The 25,884-nt window shown below is 44.0% G+C and overlaps 1 protein-coding gene across 1 annotated transcript; it reads right to left on the reverse strand.

Moving 5' to 3' along the window:
- Window positions 1–489: 489 nt before the first annotated feature.
- On the reverse strand, window positions 490–3,214 carry CCR8 (C-C motif chemokine receptor 8). Its single transcript, XM_049870863.1, has 2 exons — window positions 3,138–3,214; window positions 490–2,134 (listed from the first exon to the last, which is right to left on the reverse strand). The coding sequence occupies exon 2, from the start codon at window positions 2,118–2,120 to the stop codon at window positions 1,056–1,058; it is 1,065 nt and encodes a 354-aa protein (XP_049726820.1). The 5' UTR covers window positions 2,121–2,134; window positions 3,138–3,214; the 3' UTR covers window positions 490–1,055.
- Window positions 3,215–25,884: the final 22,670 nt, after the last annotated feature.

Consider the following 25,884-nt stretch of genomic DNA (forward strand, 5'->3'; position numbering starts at 1 on the left):
TAACCTTTCTGTGCTTCAGTTTCCTCAGCTGTAATAGTACCTAACTCATACGGTTATGAGTATTAAATGAACTGATACATGCAGATCCCTTAGGACCATGCCTGGTACACAGTAAGCTCTCAATATCTGTTAGCTATTACTATCAGGATGGAGCCCTGCAGGTGCAATGGTGAAGAGCTTGCCTGCTAACCAAAAGGTTGGCAGTTCAAATTCTCCAGCCGCTCCTTGGAAACCCTATAGGGCAGTTCTGTTTTGTCCTACGTGGTCACTGTGAGTCGGAATCAACTCGACAAAAATGGGTATTACTATTAGGAAGTGTTAGGGATTGAATTGTGTTCCCTCAAAAGATATGTTGATGCGCTAACCCCTGAACCTGTGAATGTGACCCTGTTTGGAAAGGGTTTTCTTTTGTTATGGAGGAGGGTAGGTACTAAACCTAATCCCTTCTTCATGTTGTCGTATGAAAAACAGAATAAACACAGACACATATGCAGGGGGACGAGACCATGTGAAGATCTGTCTACGAGCTAGGGAATGCCAAGATAGGCTGCCAGAAGCTGAGAGACAAGACAGCACAGCCCTGCAGACACGCTCAGTTCAGACTCCTAGCATCCAAAACTGTGAGACAGTAAATTCCTGTTCCTTAAAGCTTCCCACTGGTAGTATATTTGTTACAGCTACACTAGGAGTCTAAGACAAGGCATCCCACATTTTGTTGTTGTTGTTGTTATACCCTTTTCAGTAATATTGTCTGATTTTGTTCAGCTTAGTTTACCATGGCTACCATCACCGCTGCTGTCGCCCTAACCCCCACCACGGGAAAGGTATCCAAAATAGAATATTTCCAGAAAGTAGTAATGAAGTCCTTGAACAATGAGATTATTTCACAACAGTAAAAAAAAAAATTTATTAAATGCCATGTGATTGCCATAAAATGTGCCTTTAACCAAAGTTCTAAGAGTTTCCCTTCATGTAGCCTCAGGATCTGATATGAGTAATGTTTGTCTCTTGGGAGAAGAATGGCAGTGAACTCAAGCTTCTCCGAGGCATCCTTCTCACAAGATGTAGTCTATGCTGGAGGAACCGGACGACCGCTGATGGAAGGACGACGACCTTTCCCAACCCTCTTTAGAGTCTCGTTTCCCTAGGCAGAGGAAGATGTAGTTGCAACTTTTCTGAAATATTTCCGAGAGATGTTTCTTAAACTTTTCACCCATGAAAGCGTAGATAACGGGGTTCACACAGCAGTGAGTGAAGGAAATGGTTTCTGTGACATGGGTGGCATAGATCAGCCGCTGGCTTATGACACACCCGTCCAGAACATGCATGCTGTGCAGGGAAGTGAGGAAGAGGACCACGTTGAAGGGGACCCAGAAGAGCAAAGAGGCAGCCACCACGATGAGCACCAGCCTGATGGCCTTGGTCTTGTGCTTTTGGCAGCCCCTCAGCTGGTGCAGGATGCTGATGTAGCAGAAAAAAAGGATAGTGAATGGGATCAACAGACCCAAGATGTTAATTTCAAAGTAGGTGAAGATCTTCCACTTTAACGTCTGCTGATGGTAAGACGAATAGCACTGCAGAATGCCGTCTTCGGAGGCCACTTGGTAAAACACTAGCAGTGGGCTGGTGGCTATGATGGCAATCAGCCATACTGCCAAGCTTAGGACTGTGCCCATACTGACCGTCCTCACCTTCAGGGCATACACAGCATGGACAACAGCCACGTATCTGTCCACACTCATGAGGGTGACAAAGAACATGCTGCTGAAGAAGCCAATGTAATAAAATCCAGAGACCACCTTGCACATTACAGTCCCAAACACCCACTGGTCCAGGTGATAGTGGGTCAGAAAGGGGAAGGAGAAGACAAAAAGCAAGTCGGACAGGGCCAGGTTCAAGAGGTACACGTCTGTGATGCTCCTCAGCTTCTTGCAGGTGATAAGGACCAGGATGACCAGGCTGTTGCCCAGAAGACTGCATACGAACAGGAGGCAGTAAAAGACGGCAAGAAGCAAGCTGCTGCCTCTCTGGATGAGCTCCCCATCACAGGGGCTTGAGAAGACATCAGGGTAGTAGTAGTCGGTTACTTCTGTCACGTTGGGCTCGAGTGTGTAATCCATCGAGGCAGAAGGACCTGGATATGGAGGGACGTATGAGAAACTCATTCCTTAAAATATTTTTATTAGACAGATGGGGGGGAGTTGATGAGAAAAGACAAAAAATACAAAGAAAACTTAAATACCTATAGTTCTGCCATGCAGAATTATTTGCAAATCATACTTGCTTTTGGTTCTTTTTTCTTCTTAAAAATATATTTTGCTTTTAAAGAAAATTATCTTTGTTTTTGGTTCTTTCTTCCTTTCCGTTATTTCTTTTGCAGTAAAGATGTCGCTAACGTTCCCTCTAACTGCCCGAGTTACCCCCATGCTCCAGGAGGTAACTACTAACACCCGTTTGGCCTCTGTCATCCCAGTTTCCCCTGTGCTTTGACACTCTTATATGTGAATCTATAATGGTACAGATAGTGTTGGTTCGTGTTCCCTTTTAACTTATATTCACAGACACCGTACTGTATCTACCATTTCGTATCTTATTTTCCTTTTTCCAGCAGGTTGTTTTAGAGATATATTCATATGACACTCAAAAGTTTAGTTCATTCTTTTAACTGCTTTCCTAAGCACCAGCAATAAGCTAATATAAAAATGCAGTAGAAAAACATTGATCCAAATCATACTAGCAACAAAAATTACTATGCCTACTAAAATAAAACTGACAAAAACTGAAATTCAACTGGAAAAAAAATCATTGAAATTTGTTGAAGGACATTAAAGAAGGTGTGATTAAAAGGGAGTATATACTGTATTCTTGGAAGGGAAGGCTTAATATTTAACCTCACAGTTCTTCTCAAATTGATTACAATTTGAATGCAACTTCAACCCAGATTTATCATTTTTCAAGGCATTTATTTACTTTACACTTAGAGAATACAAATTCCTCTCAGTCCTAAGTACAAAATTGGAAATGTTGCCAAGTGCCTTCCACCATGCCAAGTAGGGGCCCCATAACAGAGTGGCCATTAGGTATACCCACTTTATGCCTGTGGTCCCAGCATAATCATTAATTATAATTAATTTTACCTCAATCTCCTGGACACAGTCTTGTGGCGTAGTTTGACTGAGCTGGGCTTTTAATCCAGGTCTTCCGAGTCCAAAACCCTTAGACAACCCTCTCCATGATGCCACCTTTCTATAACTTATAATGTCAAGCAAGTAGGCTGTTTTTTTAAGACACAAGCTTCATTTCGGTATACCCAAAATAGATTTTTTCTTGTGGCCAGTATACTTGCGAAACAAGAATATGGTATCAGATTGATCTCCCCTCCTACGCTTTCCTTTTTACCAATATTAAAAAAAAAAAAAAAAAAAACACCAGCTCACCTTGCTTCTATTCCCCTCTCTTAACATCCTGGTATAAGAGCAGAGCACAGCCCATTCTCCTCCCAGCTTGTTGTACTGACGCTAAATTCCCCTTCCCCCATGCACTTTTACTAATAAAATACTAAAAAGTGTTAACAACATCTACCATTTATTAAACTGGATCAGGAATTTTAGATGCATTAGCTCAGTTATTCCTCTTGAAACCCTGTGAAGCTGGTACTACCATCTCCTTTCTGTTTCTGGAGTTACAATGATCTCTGAAGTTCAGAGAGGTTCCGCCCCGTGCCCCAAAGTCACACAGTGGTGATCTGAGAGCTGCAGGACTTGAACCACATTGCTCTAACCCCTTATTCTTTTCCATATTTCTGTATTTGGCCCTTGACTAAAGTTTGGCAGTTTGAATCCCCCCTACCCCAGGCTCCATGGAAGAAAGGCCTTTCGAGAAACTGGGTAGCAGTAATCAAGCTGTTGCTGGGAGTGCAGAGCTATCTGGGAGGAATGTGAGGCTTCTTGCTGCTCCTTGTGGTGATCTCAAGTAGAATCTTCTTTTGGTATAAATTAGAGGCTGGTGGCAAACAATGCAAGCTTGACTTGAGCAGCCAAGAGCCATGTGGACCAGAGGCCCAGGCCCAGTTCTGTCCCTTGCCAGATGCATGACTTTGGCCGTTCATTTCTCAGAGCATCACCTTTCCGTCTGTAAAGTAGAAAAAAACGACCTACCCCACTGGGAAATTGGGGAGATAAAATTCAAGGGTAAGTAACACGATGGCCTGCAGGAGGCACTGCAACAGCCAGGCAGGGTTTCTTCTCCTCAGAAGGTCTGAACACTGTTTCCCAGGCTTGGGTCTTCTCGGACTTGGGATCCCAGAGAACTCAATGGCCTGGGCTGGCTGTCACTCCTTGGGTCTTCTCGGACTTGGGATCCCAGAGAACTCAATGGCCTGGGCTGGCTGTCACTCCTTGGGTCTTCTCGGACTTGGGATCCCAGAGAACTCAATGGCCGGGGCTGGCTGTCACTCCTTATTAAGTCAGACGCCCAGGAACATGGTCTACCAGGGAGCCTGGTGATGGGTATGGCTGCTCAGGGCCAAGCCCATGAACTTCGGTGGTTTCACAGCGGGCACAATTTGCTCGCGCTCTGGCCTCAGGCTGAGGATAGAGTTTCCTCTTCCACTTGTAGGGAACAGCTCTAGGCCAATCGGTGGGCTGACTTCAGCGTTAGCAACTGAGCCCCGTGGCAGGCTGAGTAGTGCAGCCATCAGGTGTGGAATTCATTTCTTTACACTCAGCTCTGAAAGGAGAAAGCATAGCCAACAGCCTCTAATATCCTTACCTTTACAAAGGAGAACATTGCACCCACAGTCAAGTTAAAGGTGAGCTCCGAGATTGCCAAAGAAAAATGTTTTACATTTGTGTCACTAAAGGGCTCAATCAAGTGATTTACCCAGAAGCCAAAAGAAGTCTTCCGCAAAGGACTTATGAATTGCAAGGTCTTAGTTAAGTGCAATGTCTCTACACACCTATATGCTTCCTTTATTTGTGTTTTTATCTTTATAAAATATATACATTTTGTGATAGACTGTATGATGTGCTCACTAGACCCCCCTTCTGAAATGAACAACTTATTCCCTCAGCTGTTGCAGTTGGCCTATAGCTGCCACCCCACTGTGGGGATTGCCATGACTAAAGAGCACTGTCTTACTCATGATTACACCTCCTTCCTGTAGCCCCTGTACCCAGTGATCAACATGGGGGCCCAAAATCCTGGGCCCTGGCCCTAACTCAGGATGATTCTGAAGGTATCTCAGCCTTATAGTCCCTGCAGGGTAAAGGGAGCCTCTTTTGAGACTGGAGCACAGCTCAGCTTCTCCCTCTTCCCAATCTTGCTTCTTCCCCTCCCTTCCACAGTTGTTGTTTCCAAGGACACTCTGTAATAAACCTCCTCCTGCATGCTAATCTCCATCTCAGGGTCTGCTTCCGAGGCAACCCAGCCATGACAGTTGGTGCCAATAGTCTGAGAAAGCAGATGCTGGAATGGGGTTTTGTAACTAGGCACCAATACCAGCTGGTAGTAAATTTTCAGACCTAGGACCCGTTGATTAAAGGAAGGCCAGGTCCTCAGGAGTAAGGATCCTGCAACACCACAGGAAGTGTCTGTGGCATCAGTTTACCCAAAAGGTATATGGCCATTTAGTCAGTTCACTGTACACTGGAGGAAGGAGAACGTGGAACATTTCAAGTGTTTCAGACAGTGATACTTGGAAACCCAGTGTTTCATCATGTCCCACCCCATGGAAGCTAGCTAGTAAATGGAGCCTGGCCCAGATCCGGATTTACAGTGGCCCACAGACCCATCTAGTGGTCATTTACCTGGTCCCCAAATGTATATAATTGGAACTCATGCTTGGTAAAAAAAAGAGTTGATGCATAATATGAAATATGGTGTTGATGAAGAATATTGAATATACCAGGGACCACCAGAAGCACGAACAAATCTGTTTTGCAAGAAGTACAGCCAGAATGCTCCTTAAAAGTGAGGATGGCAACACTTCGTCTCACGTACTTTGGACGTGTTATCAGGAGGGATCAGTCCCTGGAGAAGGACATCATGCTTGGTAAAGTAGAGGGTCAATAAAAAAGAGGAAGATCCTCAACGAGATGGATTGACACAGCGGCTGCAACAATGGGCTCAGATATAGCAACGATTGTGAGGATGGCACAGGAGTGTTTCATTCCATTGTTGTACATAGGGTTGCTATAAGTCGGAACCAACTCAATAGCACCTAACAACAACAACAACAACAAGCTGACACAACCCACACACTGTTTCCGTGGCCAATGGGGTAATAGTTTTCAGAATGGAGAAGGTCAAGTGGAACCCTCTGGAATGTCTCCTCCCTCCACCCCTCAAGCCAAGAGAGAAATCAAAAACAAAATTGGATCCTGAGGGAAATTTCAGAAATGAGTGCCACTCTTGAATACCTGAAGAAAATTTTCCAGAACCCATCATTTCTCCATTTAATTTACCAATATGACTTCTCTAAAAACTAGGCAGACCCTGGGGGATGACAGTGGCCTACTGAAAAGTCAACAAAGGCACTGTTAAGGGAATGAAAAAACAAACCACAGACCGGGAGAAAATATTTGCAAAACACATGTAAAGAACTTGTGTCCAAAATATACAAATAAGTCTTAAAGCTCAACAATAGGAGAACCACCCAATTACAAAATGGGCAAAATATCTGAACAAAAACCTCACCAAAGAAGATATACAGATGGCAAATAATATTTGAAAAAATGTTCAACATCATATGTCATTAGGGAATTGCAAACTAAAACAACAATGAGATACCGCTACACACCTATTAGACTGATAGAAAGCCAATCACTGACGCCACCAAATGCTGGCCAGGATGTGGAGCAGCAGGAACTCTCATTCATTGCTGGTAGGAATGCAAAATGGTACAGCCACTTTGGAAGACAGTCTGGAAGTTTCTCACAAAGCTAAACATAGGGTTACCATTCGTTCCAGTAACAGCACTCCTAGTTACTCAAAGAGATGAAAATGCATGTCCAAATAAAAATCTGCACTTGAAAGTTTACAGCAGCTTTCTTCATAATTGCCAAAAATTGAAAGCAATCAAGATGTTCTTCAGTAGGTGAATGGATAAACTATGGTGCGTCCATACAATGGAGTATTATTCAGTAATAAAAAGAAGTGAGCTATAAAACCACTGAAAGACATGGAGGAACCTTAAATACATATTGCTAAGTGAAAGAAGCAGTCTGAAAAGGCTATATACTATATAATTCCAACTATATGACATTCTGGAAAAGGCAAAACTAGAGATACTGAAAAGATCAGTGTTCCCAGGGAGTCAGGTGAAGGTGGGGAGGGATGAACAGGACATTTTTTCAGGGCAGGGGAACTATTCTGTATGATACCATAATGGTAGACACATGACATTAAGCGTTTGTCAAAATTCGTAGGACTGTACTACACAAGGAGCCCTGATGGGGCAGTGGTTAAGAGCTTGGCTGCCAACTGAAAGGTCAGCAGTTCAAATCCACCAGCTGCTCTTTGGAAACCCTACGGGGCAGTTCTATTGTCTTGTAGGGCCACTATGAGTCAGAATCGACCCAACGGCAACAGGTTTTTGGTACTACACAAAGAGTGAACCCTAACATACCTATGCACTTTAGTTACTAACAGTGTATTAATATTGGTTCATCAGGTATAACAAAGGTACCACAGGAGTACAAAATGTCAGCAATAAAAGAAACGGTGTTCAGGGGAGGGAATATATGAGAACTCTGTACTTTCTGCACAAGTTTTCCGTAAACCTAAAAAATAAAAGTCTATTTAAAAAAGAAAGAAAGACATGGTTACTACAATGAAAAAAAAAATTCTTCCTCCTGCTGTCCACTCAGTAAACTACTCACCCTTTGGAACCTGCCCAGCAGACCTCCCTGGTCATCCCCATACATACAACACCAGGCTGGGGCTGCCTTTTAGAAACTTTGTGAGGACCAGCTCATGTTATCCCAGTGATCATCTGACAAACATCTGTATACTAAGTTGTTTGCCTGTCTCCCTCCATATCTGACCCTTACAAGGGTCTCAACTGCATGAGAACAGAAGCCCTGTCCATGTTGTTCAGCACCCAACACAGAGCTTCACTCATTGTAAGCACTTGATAAGTATTTATGGGATCAATGAACAAATGAATACATGGACCCAATAATTCCAGTAACCAAAAACAGCTTGAAACATATAAATTCCAGTTCTTCAAACGTTTCCCTCCATTATTTCAAAACTCTTAGGCTACAGTCCTAGGGTACACCATTACGCCAGCATAACTTGTTGTTGTTGTTAGGTGCCGTCGAGTCGATTCCGATTCATAGTGACCCTATGCACAACAGAATGAAACACTGCCCGGTCCTGCGCCATCCTCACCATCATTGTTATGCTCGAGCCCGTTGTTGCAGCCACTGTGTCAATCCACCTTGTTGAGGGTCTTTCTCCTTCCCGCTGACCCTGTAGTCTGCCAAGCATGATGTCCTTCTCCAGGGACTGATCATTCCTGACAACATGTCCAAAGTATGTAAGACGCAGTCGTGCCACCCTTGCTTCTAAGGAGCATTCTGGTTGTACTTCTAAGACAGATTTGTTCGTTCTTTTGGCAGTCCATGGTATATTCAATATTCTTCTCCAAGGCCACAATTCCAAGGCATGAATTCTTCTTCGGTCTTCCTTATTCATTGTCCAGCTTTCACATGCATATGATGCAATTGAAAATACCATGGCTTGGGTCAGGTGCATCTTAGTCTTCAGGGTGACATCTTTGCTCTTCAACACTTTAAAGAGGTCCTTTGCAGCAGATTTGCCCAATGCAATGCGTCTTTTGATTTCTTGACTGCTGCTTCCAAGGCTGTTGATTGTGGATCCAAGTCAAATGAAATCCTTGACAACTTCAATCTTTTCTCCATTTGTCATGATGTTGCTCATTGGTCCAGTTGTGAGGATTTTTGTTTTCTTTATGTTGAGGTGTAATCCCTACTGAAGGCTGTGGTCTTTGATCTTCATTAGTAAGTGCTTCAAGTCCTCTTCACTTTCAGCAAGCAATGTTGTGTCATCTGCATAACGCAGGTTGTTAATGAGTCTTCCTCCAATCCTGATGCCCTGTTCTTCTTCATATAGTCCAGCTTCTCGGATTATTTGCCTAGCATACAGATTAAATAAGTATGATGAAAGGATACAACCCTGATGCACACCTTTCCTGACTTTAAACCAATCAGTATCCCCTTGTTCTGTCAGAACAAGTGCCTCTTGATCTGTGTAAAGGTTCCTCACGAATTTTTTTTTTTTTTACAATTAAGTGTTCTGAAATTCCCATTCTTCGCAACGTTATCCATAATTTGTTATGATGCACACAGTCGAATGCCTTTGCATAGTCAATAAAACACAGGTAAACATCCTTCTGGTATTCTCTGCTTTCAGCCAGGATCCATCCGACATCAGCAACGATATTCCTGGTTCCACGTCCTCTTCTCAAACTGGCCTGAATTTCTGGCATAACTTAAATGTTAAAAAATAGCCAGTAATGGGAATACCCAGGGCACCCACCCCACCCTCAATATTCCAGTAGTGCTCTATTGGCATATCCCACCAAACCACAGAAGGTGACTGGGTAGGACGAGTCCCCTAAACAACAACAACAACAACAAAAAGAAATATCAGCCCAAAACTCATCATGTATGGACATAGAGCCTCCCTAAAAACAGAATTAGGGTTCAAGCGCACATGCCCAAATCATAACGGTTGGTGGTATGAGCCCCACACTACCTACCACAAAATATTGAGGTATCCAAAGTCTTGCACCTCAAAAACATGAAACGCCTAGACACCTATCTTAGTCATCTAATGCTGCTATAACGAATACCACAAGTGGATGGCTTTAACAAAGAGAAGTTTATTTTCTCACAATAAAGTAGGCTGAAAGTCCAGATTCAGGGTGTCAGCCCCAGGGGAATGTTTTCTCTCTCTGTCAGCCTTCTCATCAATCTTTCCCCAGAATAGGAGCTTCTCAGCACAGGGCCCCAGGTCTAAAGTGTGCGCTCTGCTCCCGACACTTCTTTCTTGGTGGCGTGAGGTCCCCAACTCTCTGCTTGCTTCTCTTTCCTTTTTATCTCTTCAGAGATAAAAGGTGGTGCAGACCACACCCCAGGGAAACCGCCTTTACATTGCATCAGGGATATGACCTGGATAAGGGCGGTGTTATAATCCCACCCTAATCCTTTTTAACATAAAATTACAGTCATGAAATGGAGGACAAGCACAGAATACTGGAAATCATGGCCTAACCAAGTTGATACATGCATTTTGGGGGGGCCATAATTCAATCCATGACAACACCCCACACCAGATAAATTGGTATGCTCTGCAAAGAGAAACTGTGGTGGCATAGTTGTTAAGAGCCACAGCTGCTAACCAAGAGGTCAGCAGTTCTAATCCACCGGGTGCTCCATGGAAACTCTATGGGGCAGTTCTACTCTGTTCTGTAGGGTCGCTATGAGTCAGAAATGGCTCGACGGCAGTGAGTTTGGTTTCAGTGGGTTTTCTCTGAAGAGAGCCCCCACGCTCTAGAATGTTGTCTAGTTGTCAAAGCAGCTGAGTTGAGCGAGCTCCAGGCCGTTTCTTTGGAAGAGCTGGTGGTGACTCAGTGTACATCCCAGTCTGCGTCTTTAGAACCAGGGTGAAGTAGGTCGAATAATGGCCACCTAAAGATAACAAGTCCTGATTCCTGGAATTTAAAAGTGTTGCTTTATTTGGGAAAGGGTCTTTGCAGATGTGATTAACATAAGTGAGATGAGATTATCTGGGTGGGCCCCGGTGCCATCAGAGTGCCCTTATAAAGTAGAGGCAGAGGGAAGTCTTACACAGACGCACAGAGGAGAAGGCCACGTGAAAAATGGAGGCAGAGGTTGGAGTGATGTGGCCACATCCCACAAATGCCAGGGCTACCACCAGGAGCTGGAAGAGGCAAGGAAAGCTTCTCCCCTAAAGTACCTGGACAGAGTGTGGACTCGCTGGATTTCAGACTTCCAGCCTCGAGAACTGAGAGAGGATACATTTCTGTTGTTTTAAGCCACCTTGCTTGTGGTGATTTGTCCCAGCAGCCTCAGGAGAGGCAAGAGGTGGTGCCAACACCTGCCCTGAGATGTGCCCTGGGCACACAGAAAGAGAGTGACTGGTGACCTGGGTGTTTGAAGCCTTGGTCCATTCCTGCATGGCTCTGTGTTCACCTCCTCATCACCTCTCTCTGCTGCACCTATCCCGGCCTCATCCTTCTACGCTGGCTATGCAGTCCTTCTCCACAACTCTTCCCCTGACACCCATGTCTTCACCTGGCCCTGTTCTCCATTGAATCATTTATTGAGAAGTTGCTGGACCAAGTATGGAGGAACAGCAGATAAAAAAAAATCCCAAGGAAATCACAATAGACTCCTTGTTCAGTTTCTTAGTAACACTAGGCTTCCACCAAATGGCCTGGCTTTGGTGAGTTGTGGGTGGAATCTGACCCACCCCTGACTTCCCCTCATCATCCACTCAGGTACCTTGTATGAAGCACTGCATCTGTGCCGGGAACTGTGCTGTAATTCTGGCCGAACCTGGAAATTTGGCTTGGGGGAATTCCACCCTAGTCCCTCAGGGTCCTGTTTAGCTGGGCTGGGGAGGGGAACACGACTCCCACATCCCCCCACTGCCAAAGAGGCAGGTATCATAGTTTCCACAGTTATGACATGAGTTGGCAATACGTGTGAGCTCTGAGTTGCAACCGTCAGCTCACCACTGATCTTTGCTTATCTTAAAGGGTCTGAGTTTTTCCCCTAATCTACGTCAGAACATGAATGATATTGGTGAGGGGTTACCCAGACATGAACTCAGACACCAGCAGGTATTTCTAAAAGATGAAATTGTTAAGCAAAAGGGACCTGATTCAGGGCTTATGAAGCAGGAATTGAGAGGAACAGATAGCCATTGTGCAATAGCTTCTAAAGAAAGAAGTTGAAAGGTTTGCAATGAATTGGGTGTCATCGGCACGTGGGGAACACTCTTACCCCCCTCCCTGGTGTTTCCATGACAGATTTCCACACGCTCACAGTAGGAGAGGTAGTAGTGGAAGGAACTAGTCCCGTTCCTGTTTACCCCTCCCTCACTGGCTGCTTCTCGAAGGAGGAGGATGTGTTTCTATGAATGGCAGGTTGGAGCTTGTCATTGGTCTTCCATTAGGCCATGTTAACTGTAGGGATGGATCCTGTCTCTCTGTTATCTTACTGGGATGGCCTGAACCCCAAGAAAAGATGCTGGTGCCTGTAGACTCTCTGGAGAGTTGACCAAGTGGGTCTGTTAGGCCTTTGCCCTTGAGTGAAACAGAATATTGTCCTCCATGTGGCTGGCTGTCACCCCAACAAGCAGAAATGAACCATGTGTTCATCAGTTCACAGTTCTGTTCCTGAAACGCCTGCTGCCGTCACTGCAGGAAAGCACTAGAGGATCAAGCTGGGTGCATGTTATATAATGAGTCAAAAATGGCTTCTGCATATTGGCCCCAAGTCGTTTACTTCTTCATAGCAAGCTGGGGCCTCTTAGCTCGAAAAAGCCCTCTGGCATCAAACTCAAATCTGTACACATCCAGTTGTCTTAAAAGTAGCTCACACAAGCAGATTTTTAGCCACTTAGAGCCTGCCTGCTTTATATATGCCACGAAATTACACGCAACACCTGTTAGCCACGGTGTTAGTTGCCGTCGAGCCTGCTACAACTCACAGGGACTTTGTGTATAACAAAATGAAACATTGCTCAGTCCCGCGCCATCTTCATGATTCCTGATATGTTTGAGTCCATTGCTGCAGCTACTGTGTAAACCCATCTCATCGAGGGTATCCTTCATTTTCATTGGCCGTCTGCCTTACCAAACAGCATGTCCTTTTGAAGCGATTGATCTGTCCTGATGATGTGTCCAAAGTAAGTAAGCTGGAGTCTTGCCATCCTCACTTCTAAGGAACATTCTGGTTGTATTCCTTCTAAGACTGATTTGTTTGTTCCTTCAGAAGTCCACAGAATAGTCTTCACCAACACCACAGTTTGAACACTTCAATTCTTCTTCTGCCTTCCTTTTACATTTTTCCAATTTCTGCATGCATATGAGGCTATTGAAACGATCATGGCTTGGGTCAGACACACCTTAGTCATCAAAGTGACATCTTTGCCTTGTAAAACTTTAAAGAGGTCTTTTGCAGCAGATTTTCCCAACGTTTGATTTCTTGACTGCTGCTTCCATGGACATTGACGATTGAGCCAAGTAGAATAAAATCATTGACAACTTCAATTTCTTCTCCATTTATCATGATGTTGTTTATCTGTCCAGTTGTAAGGATTTTTGTTTTCTTCACATTCAAGTGTAATCCATACTGAAGGTTATAGTCTTTGACCTTCATTAGTAAGTGCTTCAAGTCGTCTTCATTTGCAGGAAGCAAGAATGTGTCATCTGCATATCACAGGTTCTTAATAAGTCTCCGATTCTGTTCCCACATTCTTCTTCATATAGTTCAGTTTCTCAGATTATATGTTCAAAAGCGTACAGATTGAATAAGTAAGATGAAAGGATACAACCTTTTTCCAGTTTTTAACCATACAATATCCCGTTGCTCTGTTCAAACAACTGCCTCTTGATCTATGTACATGTTCCATGTGAGCACAATTTAAATGTTCTGAAATTTCCATTCTTCACAATGTTATCCATAACTTGTTATGACCTACACAGTTGAATGCTTTGCATAGTCGATAAAACGTAGGTAAACATCTTTCTGATGTTCTCTGCTTTCAGCCAAGATCCATCTGACAGCAGCAAGGTATCTCTCGTTCCACATTCTCTTCTGAATCCTGCTTGAGCTTCTGGCAGTTCCTTGTCGATGTACAACTGCTGTCTTTTTTTAGTAATTTTCAGCAGATTTTTGCTAGTATGTGATATCAATGATATTGTTAGATAATTTTTGCATCCCATTTGATTGCCTTTCTTGGAATGGGCATGAATATGGATTTCTTCTGTGGGTTGGCCAGGTAGCTGTCTTCCAAATTTCTTGACACAGACAAGTTAGTGCTTTCGGTGTCATATCCATTTGTCGAAGCATCTCAGCTTACATTTTATCGGCTCCTGGAGGCTTGCTTTTTGCCTTCAGTGCAGCTTGAACGTCATCCTTCCATCGGTGGTTCTTGATCATATGCTACCTCCTGAGATGGTTGAGTGTCGACCAATTCTTTTTGGTACAGTTGCCCTGTATATTTCTTCCATCTTCTTTTGATGCTTCTTGCATTGTTTTATTTAAAATTTCCTAATGATGTATGATATCGAGCATCTTCCCATATGCATATTTGCTGTTTCAGCCATTTTTGTGTGTACAGTTCAGTGACATTAATTATGTTCACCATCTTGTGCAGCTGTCTTTACTGTGTGTTTTCAAATTTTTTATGACCCTAACAGAAATACAGTACCCCTTAAGCAGTAACTCCCCATTTTCCCCTCCCACCTGCCCTTGGTAACCACTAATAAATTTTGGTCTGTATACATTTTTTTTTTAAAAACTATTCTAGGTATCTCATGTAAGTAAGGTCATACATCACCACCTGCCTGTCAGTTTGTCACACTGTGGTACCTTGCATGTTGCTGTGATGCTGGAAGCTATAACACTAGTATTTCAAATACCAGCAGGCCCATCCTTGGTGGAAAGTTTTCAGAGTAGCTTCCAGACTAAGAGAGACTAGGAAGAAAGGCCTGGTGATCTATTTCTGAAAATTAGCCAATGAAAACCTTATGGATCACAACAGAACGTCGTCTGATTCACTTGCCTTGGACACGTCATAAACAGAGATCAATCACTAGAGAAGACATCATGTTTGGTAAAGTCTCGGGCCAGTGAGGGTGAGGGAGATCCTCAGTGAGATGTTTTTGTTAGGTGCTGTTGAGTTGGTTCCAACTCATAGCGACCCTATGCACAACAGAATGAAAAACTGCCCCGTCCTGCACCATCCTCACAACCGTTCCTGTGTTTGAGCTCATTGTTGCAGCCACTGTGTCAATCCTTCTCATTGATGGTGGTCCTCTTTTGCTGACCCTCTACTTTACCAAGCATGACGTCCTTCTCCAGGGCCTGATCCTTCCTGATAACACGTCCAAAGTATGTGAGATGTAGTCTCGCCATCCTTGCCTTTAAGGAGCATTCTGGTTGTACTTCCAAGACAGATTTGTTCCTTCTTTTGGTAGCCCATGGTACATTCAGTATTCTTCAGCAACACCAAAATTCGGAGGTGTCAATTCTTCTTCAATCTTCCTTACTCACTGTTCAGCTTTTGCATGCATTTGAGGCTATTGAAAACACCATGGCTTGGCGTTTTTTTTGTTTCGTTTTGCTTTCAGTGAGATGCATTGGCACAATGGCAAAGATAATGGACTCAAACATACCGATGGTCACGAGGATGATGCACAACTGGACAACGTTTCATTCCATTTACGTAAAGTCACCCTGAGTCAGCGTCAACTCAATGGCGGCTATCTATCTGTCAAGATTGTACAATATTCATCCTTTTACGTATGACTTATTTCACTCAGTATGGATGTCTTTAAGGTTCGTTCATGTCATAGCATGTACAAGAGCTTCACTTGCCTTTATGCTGAGCAATGCTCCGTTGTACATATGTATCACGTTCTGTTTATCCGTTCACCTGCTGATGGACAGTTGGTGGTTTTTACCTTTTGAATATTGCCAATAATGCTGCAGTGAACATTGGCGTACAAGTATGTTTGAGTCCCTGCTTTCAAGTCTTTGGAGTATATATCCAGGAGTGGAATTGCTGGGTCATGTGGTAATTCTATGTTTAACTTTTTGAGAACGCACCAAACCGTCTTCAGCAGCAGCTTCCTCATTTGACATTCCTGGCAGCAACAGATGAGGGCTCAGATTTCTCCACATCCTCGCCAATACTCCTCATGTTTCCTTTTTCTGATAATAGCCGTCCTACTTGGCTAGAGAGAGAGAGATTTGCTTCCAGGGATTGGCGCCCAGGATTCTGGGGGCTGGCAAATCCAAAAGCTTTGGGTCAGGTGAATCCACACTTCCACACTGCGGTGTAGAGTGCATGCCTGGGCATTGGCGAGCCCTCACACCCTACCCCAAAGGCAAGAGTCCCTGTAACACCGACTTCAGTTCTCCCCCGACTCTGTCATCCCAGTTCTCTAGTCCCTTGTTACGTGAATATAACCCTCACTCCAGCAGCATCTCCTGAGAGCTTGTTAGAATCACAGACTCTCAAGCCTCGCCCAGATTTACTGCAGCAGAATCTACATTTAACAAGATCCCAAGGTGAAGAAGTCCAATTTGTCCATTTTTAAAAAAAGAATTGTGCCTTTGGTGTCAAGTCTAGCAACACTTCCCCAAGCTCCAGGTCTGAAAGATTTCCGCCTATGTTGCCTTCTAAAGGTTTCATAGTTAAAAACATTTTACGTTTAAATCTGTGATCCATTTTAAATGAATTATTATACAATATGGGTAAAGTACACAGCAACTGGCTCTGACACCCCACCAGCAGGGAGTTGGGGTAACCCGTCACAGCCTGGCCAAGGGTAGAAGCCCAGGTTCCCTGCTCACCTTTGCTGGCTGAGTGGGGGTGCGGCCACAGGTTTACCTGTGGTGTTTGGATCTCCTGAAGTGGCTATTGTCTAAAAGTTTTCTGTCTTGCTAGGCTGCCCCTTTCTGGGTCCTTTGCCTAGAGAGAGATGCTTTTTCTTGAAACTGTTTTGTTTCTGCCCATTGGCATTTTTGGGTTATTGGCTTATCCAGTGCCCAGTCTGAGACCTATGAGGCAAAACAAAAACCCAGGGAACTCACCACCGTATTGTTTTTGTAGTCCTGAGGTCCTTAGCTGGTCTGTATTGTCTCTTCCACCTTTTGGAGTCTTATGTTTATCTTATATATGATTTCCAGGGCTTTTAGCTGTACTAGCAGGAGAGATAAAGAAAAGTATGTGTGCTTCAGCTTTCCAGAAGTGGAAGTCCTCTCCTAATTAATTCTTAAAATAAAAGGAACTTACCAGAGAACTTTTGCTACTTTATTACTAAAGTAGCCAGTCACAGCCAACTGAGACACACTGGAGTCTCAGCACCTTGGTTGAGAGTCATTGTTTCTAGCCATTTCCTCAGTCATCCCAGAAGCATCAGCCACCTTTGGCTGCTCCCTGAGTCCACCTCTGCCTTCAGAAGAACTCACCTTAAGGTGGATCCAAGTGTTCTACTGGACCGGGAGATCCCATATTGCCACTGAGCTATCAATTTTGAGGATTTCCGCTTGGCAGGCTGCAAGGCCACTCACCTTTATTGGTGAGACCCAGATCTGGGAGCAATGATTCTGCTTGCCTGGTGTGTAAGATACGTGAGCAATGCAACACTCCCAAGCTCCAGGTTTAAGAGTGTGAAGTCTGGGCCAGGCTTTGAACATTGCTTTGAACAGTTAACCACGGAGAGGCTTGTGGCTAATGTGCCTTTGAGTAGGAGAAGCTGTAAACTATTATTAAAGCAGAAGGCATTACCAACATCCTTTGGAAGCTTGTCCTCTGGAGGCTGCAGCTCTCCACTCCCTGGAACCATCCTCCCTGGCACACTGGGGCATTTTTTGGTGAAAGCCTATAGTGGGAGGGGGGCCTTTGGGTGTTGTCTTAGGCCAGATTCTCTAGAGGAACAAAACCAGTGAAGTGTATGATGACTGTGAATAATGAACCATCAATTAACTAATCAAGCTAACCAACTAACATCTTAGTACATCAATCATCAATCACCTAATTGATAATTAACAGTCCTAATGGTTTATGGAATCGACTAGAGGGCACTGGGTTTTTTTTTGTTTTTAATGGTTTATGGGGTCCCAGATTCCACAAGCTCAAAAGCTTTCATGAAAATAAGATTTATACAAGTAGTATTTGGGGACGTCTCCCCTAGACAAAACAAAATGAAACAACCACAAATTCTTGGCGAATTCAAATGCAAAAATGTGAAATTCTCTCTGAGAGGTTACTCACTCGTTTGCTGTTCTTGAGAATGTTAAAACGTGCTCTTAGAGACTGAAAAGGCACATGAAAAAAATCTTCGTATACTTCCAAGCCCACTGCTGTCAAGTCGATTCCGACTCATAGCGACCCTATAGGACAGAGTAGAACTGCCCCATAGGGTTTTCAAGGAGCACCTGGCAGATTCAAACTGCCAACCTTTTGGCTAGCAGCACAAAAGCAGGTAAAGACATCACAAAAAAAGAAAATTACAGACCTATATCCCTCATGAACATAGATGCAAAAATCCTCAACAAAATTCTAGCCAATAGAATTCAACAACATATCAAAAAAATAATCCACCACAACCAAGTGGGATTTATACCAGGTATGCAAGGCTGGTTTAATATTAGAAAAACAAATGTAATCCACCATATAAATAAAACAAAAGACAAAAACCACATGATCTTATCAATTGATGCAGAAAAGGCATTTGACAAAGTCCAAAACCCATTTATGATAAAAACTCTCAGCAAAATAGGAATTGAAGGAAAATTCCTCAGCATAATAAAGGGCATCTTTTTTTTATACAAAGCCAACAGCCAACATCACTCTAAATGGAGAGAGCCTGAAAGCATTTCCCTTGAGAACAGGAACCAGACAAGGATGCCCTTTATCACTGCTCTTATTCAACATTGTGCTAGAGGTCCTAGCCAGAGCAATTAGGCTAGGCAAAGAAATAAAGGGCATCCGGATTGGCAAGGAGGAAGTAAAATTATCTCTCTTTGCAGATGACATGATCTTATACACAGAAAACCCTAAGGAATCCTCCAGAAAACTACTGAAACTAATAGAAGAGTTTGGCAGAGTCTCACATTATAAGATAAACATACAAAAATCACTTGGATTCCTCCACATCAACAAAAAGAACATCCAAGAGGAAATCACCAAATCCATACCATTCACACTAGCCCCCAAGAAGATAAATAATTAGGAATAAATCTTACCAAAGATGTAAAAGACCTATATAAAGAAAACTACAAAGTACTAGTGCAAGAAACTAAAAAGGACCTACTTAAGTGGAAAAACATACCTTGCTCATGGATAGGAAGACTTAACATAGTAAAAATGTCTATTCTACCAAAAGCCATCTATACATACAATGCACTTCCGATCCAAATTCCAAGGACATTTTTTAATGTGATGGAGAAACAAATCACCAACTTCATATGGAAGGGAAAGAAGCCTCGGATAAGTAAAGCATTACTGAAAAAGAAGAAGAAAGTGGGAGGCCTCACTCTAACTGATTTTAGAACATATTATACGGCCACAGTAGTCAAAACAGCCTGGTACTGGTACAACAACAGGCATATAGACCAATGGAACAGAATTGAGAACCCAGATATAAATCCATCCACATATGAGCAACTGATATTTGACAAAGGCCCAGTGTCAGTTAATTGGGGAAAAGATAGTCTTTTTAGTAAATGGTGCTGGCATAACTGGATATCCATTTGCAAAAAAATGAAACAGGACCCATACCTCACACCATGCACAAAAACTAACTCTAAGTGGATCAAAGACCTAAACATAAAGACTAAAACGATAAAGATCATGGAAGAAAAAATAGGGACAACATTAGGAGCCCTAATATAAGGCATAAACAGAATACAAAACATTACCAAAAATGACGAAGAGAAACCAGATAACTGGGAGCTCCTAAAAATCAAACACCTATGCTCATCTAAAGACTTCACCAAAAGAGTAAAAAGACCACCTACAGATTGGGAAAGAATTTTCAGCTATGACATCTCCAACCAGCGCCTGATCTCTAAAATCTATATGATTCTGTCAAAACTCAACCACAAAAAGACAAACAACCCAATCAAGAAGTGGGCAAAGGATATGAACACACACTTCACTAAAGAAGATATTCAGGCAGCTAACAGATACATGAGAAAATGCTCCCGATCATTAGCCATTAGAGAAATGCAAATTAAAACTACGATGAGATTCCATCTCACTCCAACAAGGCTGACATTAATCCAAAAAACACAAAATAATAAATGTTGGAGGGCCTGTGGAGAGATTGGAACTCTTATACACTGCTGGTGGGAACGTAAAATGGTACAACCACTTTGGAAATCCATCTGGCGTTATCTTAAAAAGTTAGAAATAGAACTACCATACAACCCAGAAATCCGACTCCTCAGAATATATTCTAGAGAAATAAGAGCCTTCACATGAACAGATATATGCACACCCATGTTTATTGCAGCTCTGTTTACAATAGCAAAAAGCTGGAAGCAACCAAGGTGTCCATCAACAGATGAATGGGTAAATAAATTGTGGTATATTCACACAATGAAATACTACGCATCGATAAAGAACAGTGACGAATCTGTGAAACATTTCATAACATGGAGGAACCTGGAAGGCATTATGCTGAGTGAAATTAGTCAGAGGCAAAAGGACAAATATTGTATAAGACCACTATTATAAGATCTTGAGAAATAGTATAAACTGAGAAGAACACATACTTTTGTGGTTACGAGGGGGGGAGGGAGGGAAGATGGGAAAGGGTTATTTACTGATTAGTTAGTAGATAAGAACTACTTTAGGTGAAGGGAAGGACAATACTCAATACACGGAAGGTCAGCTCAACTGGACTGGACCAAAAGCAAAGAAGTTTCCACGGTAAACTGAATGCTTCAAAGGTCATCGGAGCAAGGGAGGGGGTTTGGGGACTATAGCTTAAGGGGATTTCTAAGCCAATTGGCAAAATAATTCTATAATGAAAACATTCTGCATCCCACTTTGAAATGTGGCGTCTGGGGTCTTAAATGCTAACAAGCGACCATCTAAGATGCATCAATTGGTCTTAACCCACCTGGATCAAAGGAGAATGAAGAACGCCAAGGTCACACGATAACTATGAGCCCAAGAGACAGAAAGGGCCACATGAACCAGAGACTTACATCATCCTTAGACCAGAAGAACTAGATGGTGCCCGGCCACAACCGATGACTGCCCTGACAGGGAGCACAACTGAGAACCCCTGAGGGGGCAGACGAACAGTGGAATGCAGACCCCAAATTCTCATAAAAAGACCAGACTTAATGGTCTGACTGAGACTAGAGGAATCCCGGCGGTCATGGTCCCCAAACCTTCTGTTGGCCCAGGACAGGAACCATTCCCAAAGACAACTTATCAGACATGGAGGGAACTGGACAATGGGTAGGAGAGAGAAGCTGATGAAGAGTGAGCTACTTGTATCAGGTGGGCACTTGAGACTGTGTTGGCATCTCCTGTCTAGAGGGAGATGGGAGGATAGAGAGGGTTAGAAACTGGCAAAATTGTCACGAAAGGAGAGACTAGAAAGGCTGACTCATTAGGGGGAGAATAAGCGGGAGCATGGAGTAAGGTGTATATAAGCTTATAGGTGACAGGCTGACTTGATTTGTAAACGTTCACTTAAAGCTCAGTAAAAATTATTAAAAAAAAAAAGTAGATTGTTGGGCCTTTCTTCCAAGGTGCCTGTGGGTGGACTTGAACCTCCAGCCTTTAGATCAGCAGTGGAGAGTGTTAACCGTTTACATCATGCAGGGACTTCTCCCTGTATTGAATCCCTTTCTTGTTGAAACACGTAGAGAGGTTTCTGCTTTCATGACTGAACCCTGACTGCTTCAGAAATTTTACTGGGAGTAATTCCAAGAAGCAAACTCTGAGAGATAGGAATCTGGGATTGGTTTATCAGACCTGGTTGGCAGGTGTGGGCAACATGGTTACTTCAGTGATCCTCTGTGGTTGCCTGGAATGAAGAGCCTATTGAAGGCAAATCTATGGGAGGCCAAGTGGTTGCTGCAGTGTGATAATACTGAGGGCTACGAGAACTGTGGGTAAGGTGACTTAATGAGGGCACTGGAGAACTTACAGAAAGAAAACGACAAGCACTGGTCTTTGCATTATCAATCCAAGGCACGCTGGGAGAACCAAAGAACCATAAAAAACAAAACCGTAGCTCTTGCAGCCTCAGGGATAATGCAGACAGCTGACGCATTTGATGCTAACTACCGTGTGGGTTTCAGAATTCTATAAATTGAAATTACAGTCTCCTCGGGTCTTTTCTGTGAACACTAAGGCAGGGGGTTGGAAGGCATGGGATCATGAGAATTGGAACAGGACGTTTGGTAGATCTGGACGGTCTAAGAACCTCAGCGGGGCACCAGAATCCCCCTGAGTCTCCCTTGCCCTCAGAAGCGGCCCCACCTCCTCTGACTGAGGTAGCCTCTCGCTTTAAGGTCTTACAATGCCTGCTCCTGAGGCAGGTAACTTTGCAGGAGGATACTAGTTCTCCATCGCAGACCATAAATCACAACGCGTCCTCCCTCCTTTCCCTAAATGAAGAGAAAAAAAACACCGAGTTTAAATCAATTCTAAGTGTGATTTAGGAGATAATATTGGGTCCTAGAATGTGACCCAGCTGGAGCTGGACTCACAAAGACATGTCAGTTGGGCCCTGAGATGTAAAAACAATAGCTAGGACAGCCTTGGAAAACATCTTTTAGGGAAACTTTCACATAAACAAGTCATGAAACACAGCACTGAACACCCACATACTTTTCACTCTTGTCTTTTTTTATTAGCCTTTAGTGAATAGTAAGATTTGTTGGACCAGTGAGGACCCTCCTAACTGTTGTTACTGAAACCTCTATCAGTGATTGTTAAGAAAGACAATTCATGATGTAGGATCACAGTTTCTAGCCAATCTGCGAAAAGATGAACCTTTCAATGATTTTGCCCATTTGTAATGTCAATACTTACTGATGATTCTGCAATGGCCCTTGGACTCAGACAGACATGGCTCTGGCAGCTGCTTGTCCATTGTCCCATTCTTGTGTATTCTGTAATATTTCCTTGAGCTCGGGCAGACATTGCTCTGGCAGCTGTTTGTGTTTTACCCACTTTTGCCTCTTTGAACATGTGCCGAATAAAACTTTCTTTTTGCTTTACTAAACTTTGTGATGTTTTTACCCTGTAACAAGTGCAAACATGTAATTTACTGCTATCACAGATGCTTGCTAGGCCTGAAAACGACCTCAGGACATTTGGTCAACCTGCTCTTTTTCACAAATAGTAATATTTTAGTCCGGAGAAGTGAAGGACTCACCCAAAATCACACAGAAACAGGTGGGCTTAGACCCAGAGTCAGCACCCAGTCTTCCGAAGCACAGCCTGGGGTTGTTTGTGCATTTCACCTCATTAGGCAATTATCATATGACGGTGTTAGGAAGAGTTGTGGATAAGACAAGGAGGACTCCTGTTGAGTTTTTATTTTCCAACTATTCCCCCGTGATTTTCAGGGTAAAAGCTATTTGCTTAACAAAAAGTGATAGACGGGAGCCTAGGTTTAATAAAAGCTTATGAGTTACTAATAGTATAACCAGCTTATCAGAAAAGTTTTGCCGTCTATATAATTTAATTCCACACGTAGGGTTTTTTTTTAAGCGCCTTTTTTCTTACCACTAAACGTTTATTTCCTGTATGAGAGTGGTCAGGGACACTGCCTGCTGTACAGTCCAAGGCACAACCACAGGGTTGCTTTGAAGCACGGAGCCATGCGTGGTTAATAGCACAATATTTGTGTTTCAGTTGCATTTTCAGGAAATTTATGCCACATCGTGTATAAGAAGAACTGATTAGATCTCTCTGCTTTTTGGTGGTCTTTTATTCCCAGAATTTACCTTCTATTGACACTTCCTTTTTTTTTTTTTCAAGGCTACAAACACATCTTTGTAACCTCAGGATAAGGAAAGATATCTTAAACAAGACACAAAAAGTACTAATATTTAAGGAAAACATTGAATTATCCCAACACATTAAAATGAAAAATGTCTCATTGAAAGGGACCAAAAGGGGTGGGGGGGTGGGCAAAAACTCGGAGTAGATGTTTTCAACACATACGTCTTAAAAGCTTTTATCCAAAATATATAAAGACATTTGGAAATCTGTAAGAAATATTTACGACACTGTTTTAAAAACAAGTAAAGACTTGGGCAGACTCTTTACAAAAGAGAAAACCCACACAGCCAATAAACATAGGAAAAGGTGCCTCATTAGTAATCAGGGGAATTAAAATTAAAAACATTATGAGATGCTCTTTTGCACCAGATTTTCAAAAAAAAATTTAAGTCTGACCATACCAGATATCAGTGAGGATTTTGTATCTGGGGGAACTCATACAGGTCAGCAGACCTGGTCCCTAGGGTTTTCAAGGCTGCGACCTTTTGGGAGCAGATCGCCAGGGCCTTCTTCCAAGAGGCCTCTGGGTGAGTTCAAACTGGCACCTTTCAGTTAATAGTCAACACTTAACCAGCTGCACCACCCAGGGACCCTGGTGGAAGAGTAAGTGGGCTTAATCACTGTGGAACAGTTTGGCTTGTCTAGTAAAGTCAAAGGTGGGCATCTTCTGTGACCCAGGAATTCCATGCCTAGTTAGCCAGCTGGTGGCAACTCTTGCCTCGAGTACCAGGAGACGGGCGCAGGACTGCTCACAGCACCACTGTTCCCCAAGCACCCAGAAGTCCATCGCCAACATAGTGGGCAGACACGCGGGGGTGCCCTGCAATAGCTGACAGATTTCATGACTGTCCAGCAGCCCCCGAGCTAACAAGGTGGGTGGAGACTCTCTGCAGGTCAGAGGAAGTCCTGCAGGAGAGCGAGGAAACACATACACTGTCCAAACCACAGGGAGCTCTTCTGTAAGTTTCACATTCTCTTTAAAGGCCAGACGCCAGCTGACTCCTGGCAGCTCCAAGGGGAGCTCTGGACACAGCCCAGCAAGGATTGGGGCCGGTGGGGTGCGCACAAAGGTGCAGATGGTGGTGCAGAGCAGGTGAGCTCCAAAAGTCCTGAACTCAGGACAGGGACCCTCCACAGCCACCTGAACCCACACCTGAGCCCTGTCGCCTCGCCTCCTCCAGCGCCCTGGTTCTCCACTTTCCACACTGGCATGTTGCTCTCAGACTCGGCTTGTCCTTGAGTAGGCAGCAGAGCCGGCCACCAGATGGGAAGAGTTTAACTGACTTGCCCAGGTCACACTGGCAGTTCCTGACAGAACTAACCTCCAACTCTCCTGCTCCATGCTGCCCATCAGGAAACCACGGGCAGGTAACGTGCGTGGATCTGCTAAGGCGGACTGGGAAATGATATGTCAGCGCAGCTTGCGCTCGACCACTACCCTAAAGGTTGGTAGTTTGAACCTACCCACTGGCACCACCGAAGACAGACCTCGTGATCTGCTTCCGTAAAGATTACAGACAAAAGAACCTGATGGAGCAGTCTTGCTCCGTAACACGAGGTCCCCGTCAGTCGGAACCCTATGGAGCAGGCCTGCTCCGTAACACGGGGTCCCCGTCAGTCGGAACCCGATGGAGCAGGCCTGCTCCGTAACACGGGGTCCCCGTCAGTCGGAACCCGATGGAGCAGGCCTGCTCCGTAACACGGGGTCCCCGTCAGTCGGAACCCTACGGAGCAGGCCTGCTCCGTAACACGGGGTCCCCGTGAGTCGGAACCCTATGGAGCAGGCCTGCTCCGTAACACGGGGTCCCCGTGAGTTGGAACCCTATGGAGCAGGCCTGCTCCGTAACACGGGGTCCCCGTCAGTCGGAACCCGATGGAGCAGGCCTGCTCCGTAACACGGGGTCCCCGTCAGTCGGAACCCGATGGAGCAGGCCTGCTCCGTAACACGGGGTCCCCGTCAGTCGGAACCCTACGGAGCAGGCCTGCTCCGTAACACGGGGTCCCCGTCAGTCGGAACCCTACGGAGCAGGCCTGCTCCGTAACACGGGG

The sequence above is a fragment of the Elephas maximus genome, chromosome 27 (assembly GCF_024166365.1).
Source record: "Elephas maximus indicus isolate mEleMax1 chromosome 27, mEleMax1 primary haplotype, whole genome shotgun sequence".
Lineage (NCBI taxonomy): Eukaryota > Metazoa > Chordata > Mammalia > Proboscidea > Elephantidae > Elephas > Elephas maximus.

Coding starts and splice junctions, on each gene's coding strand:
- CCR8 (XM_049870863.1), bottom strand. CDS start 2,120: ATGGATTACACACTCGAGCCCAACGTGACAGAAGTAACCGACTACTAC.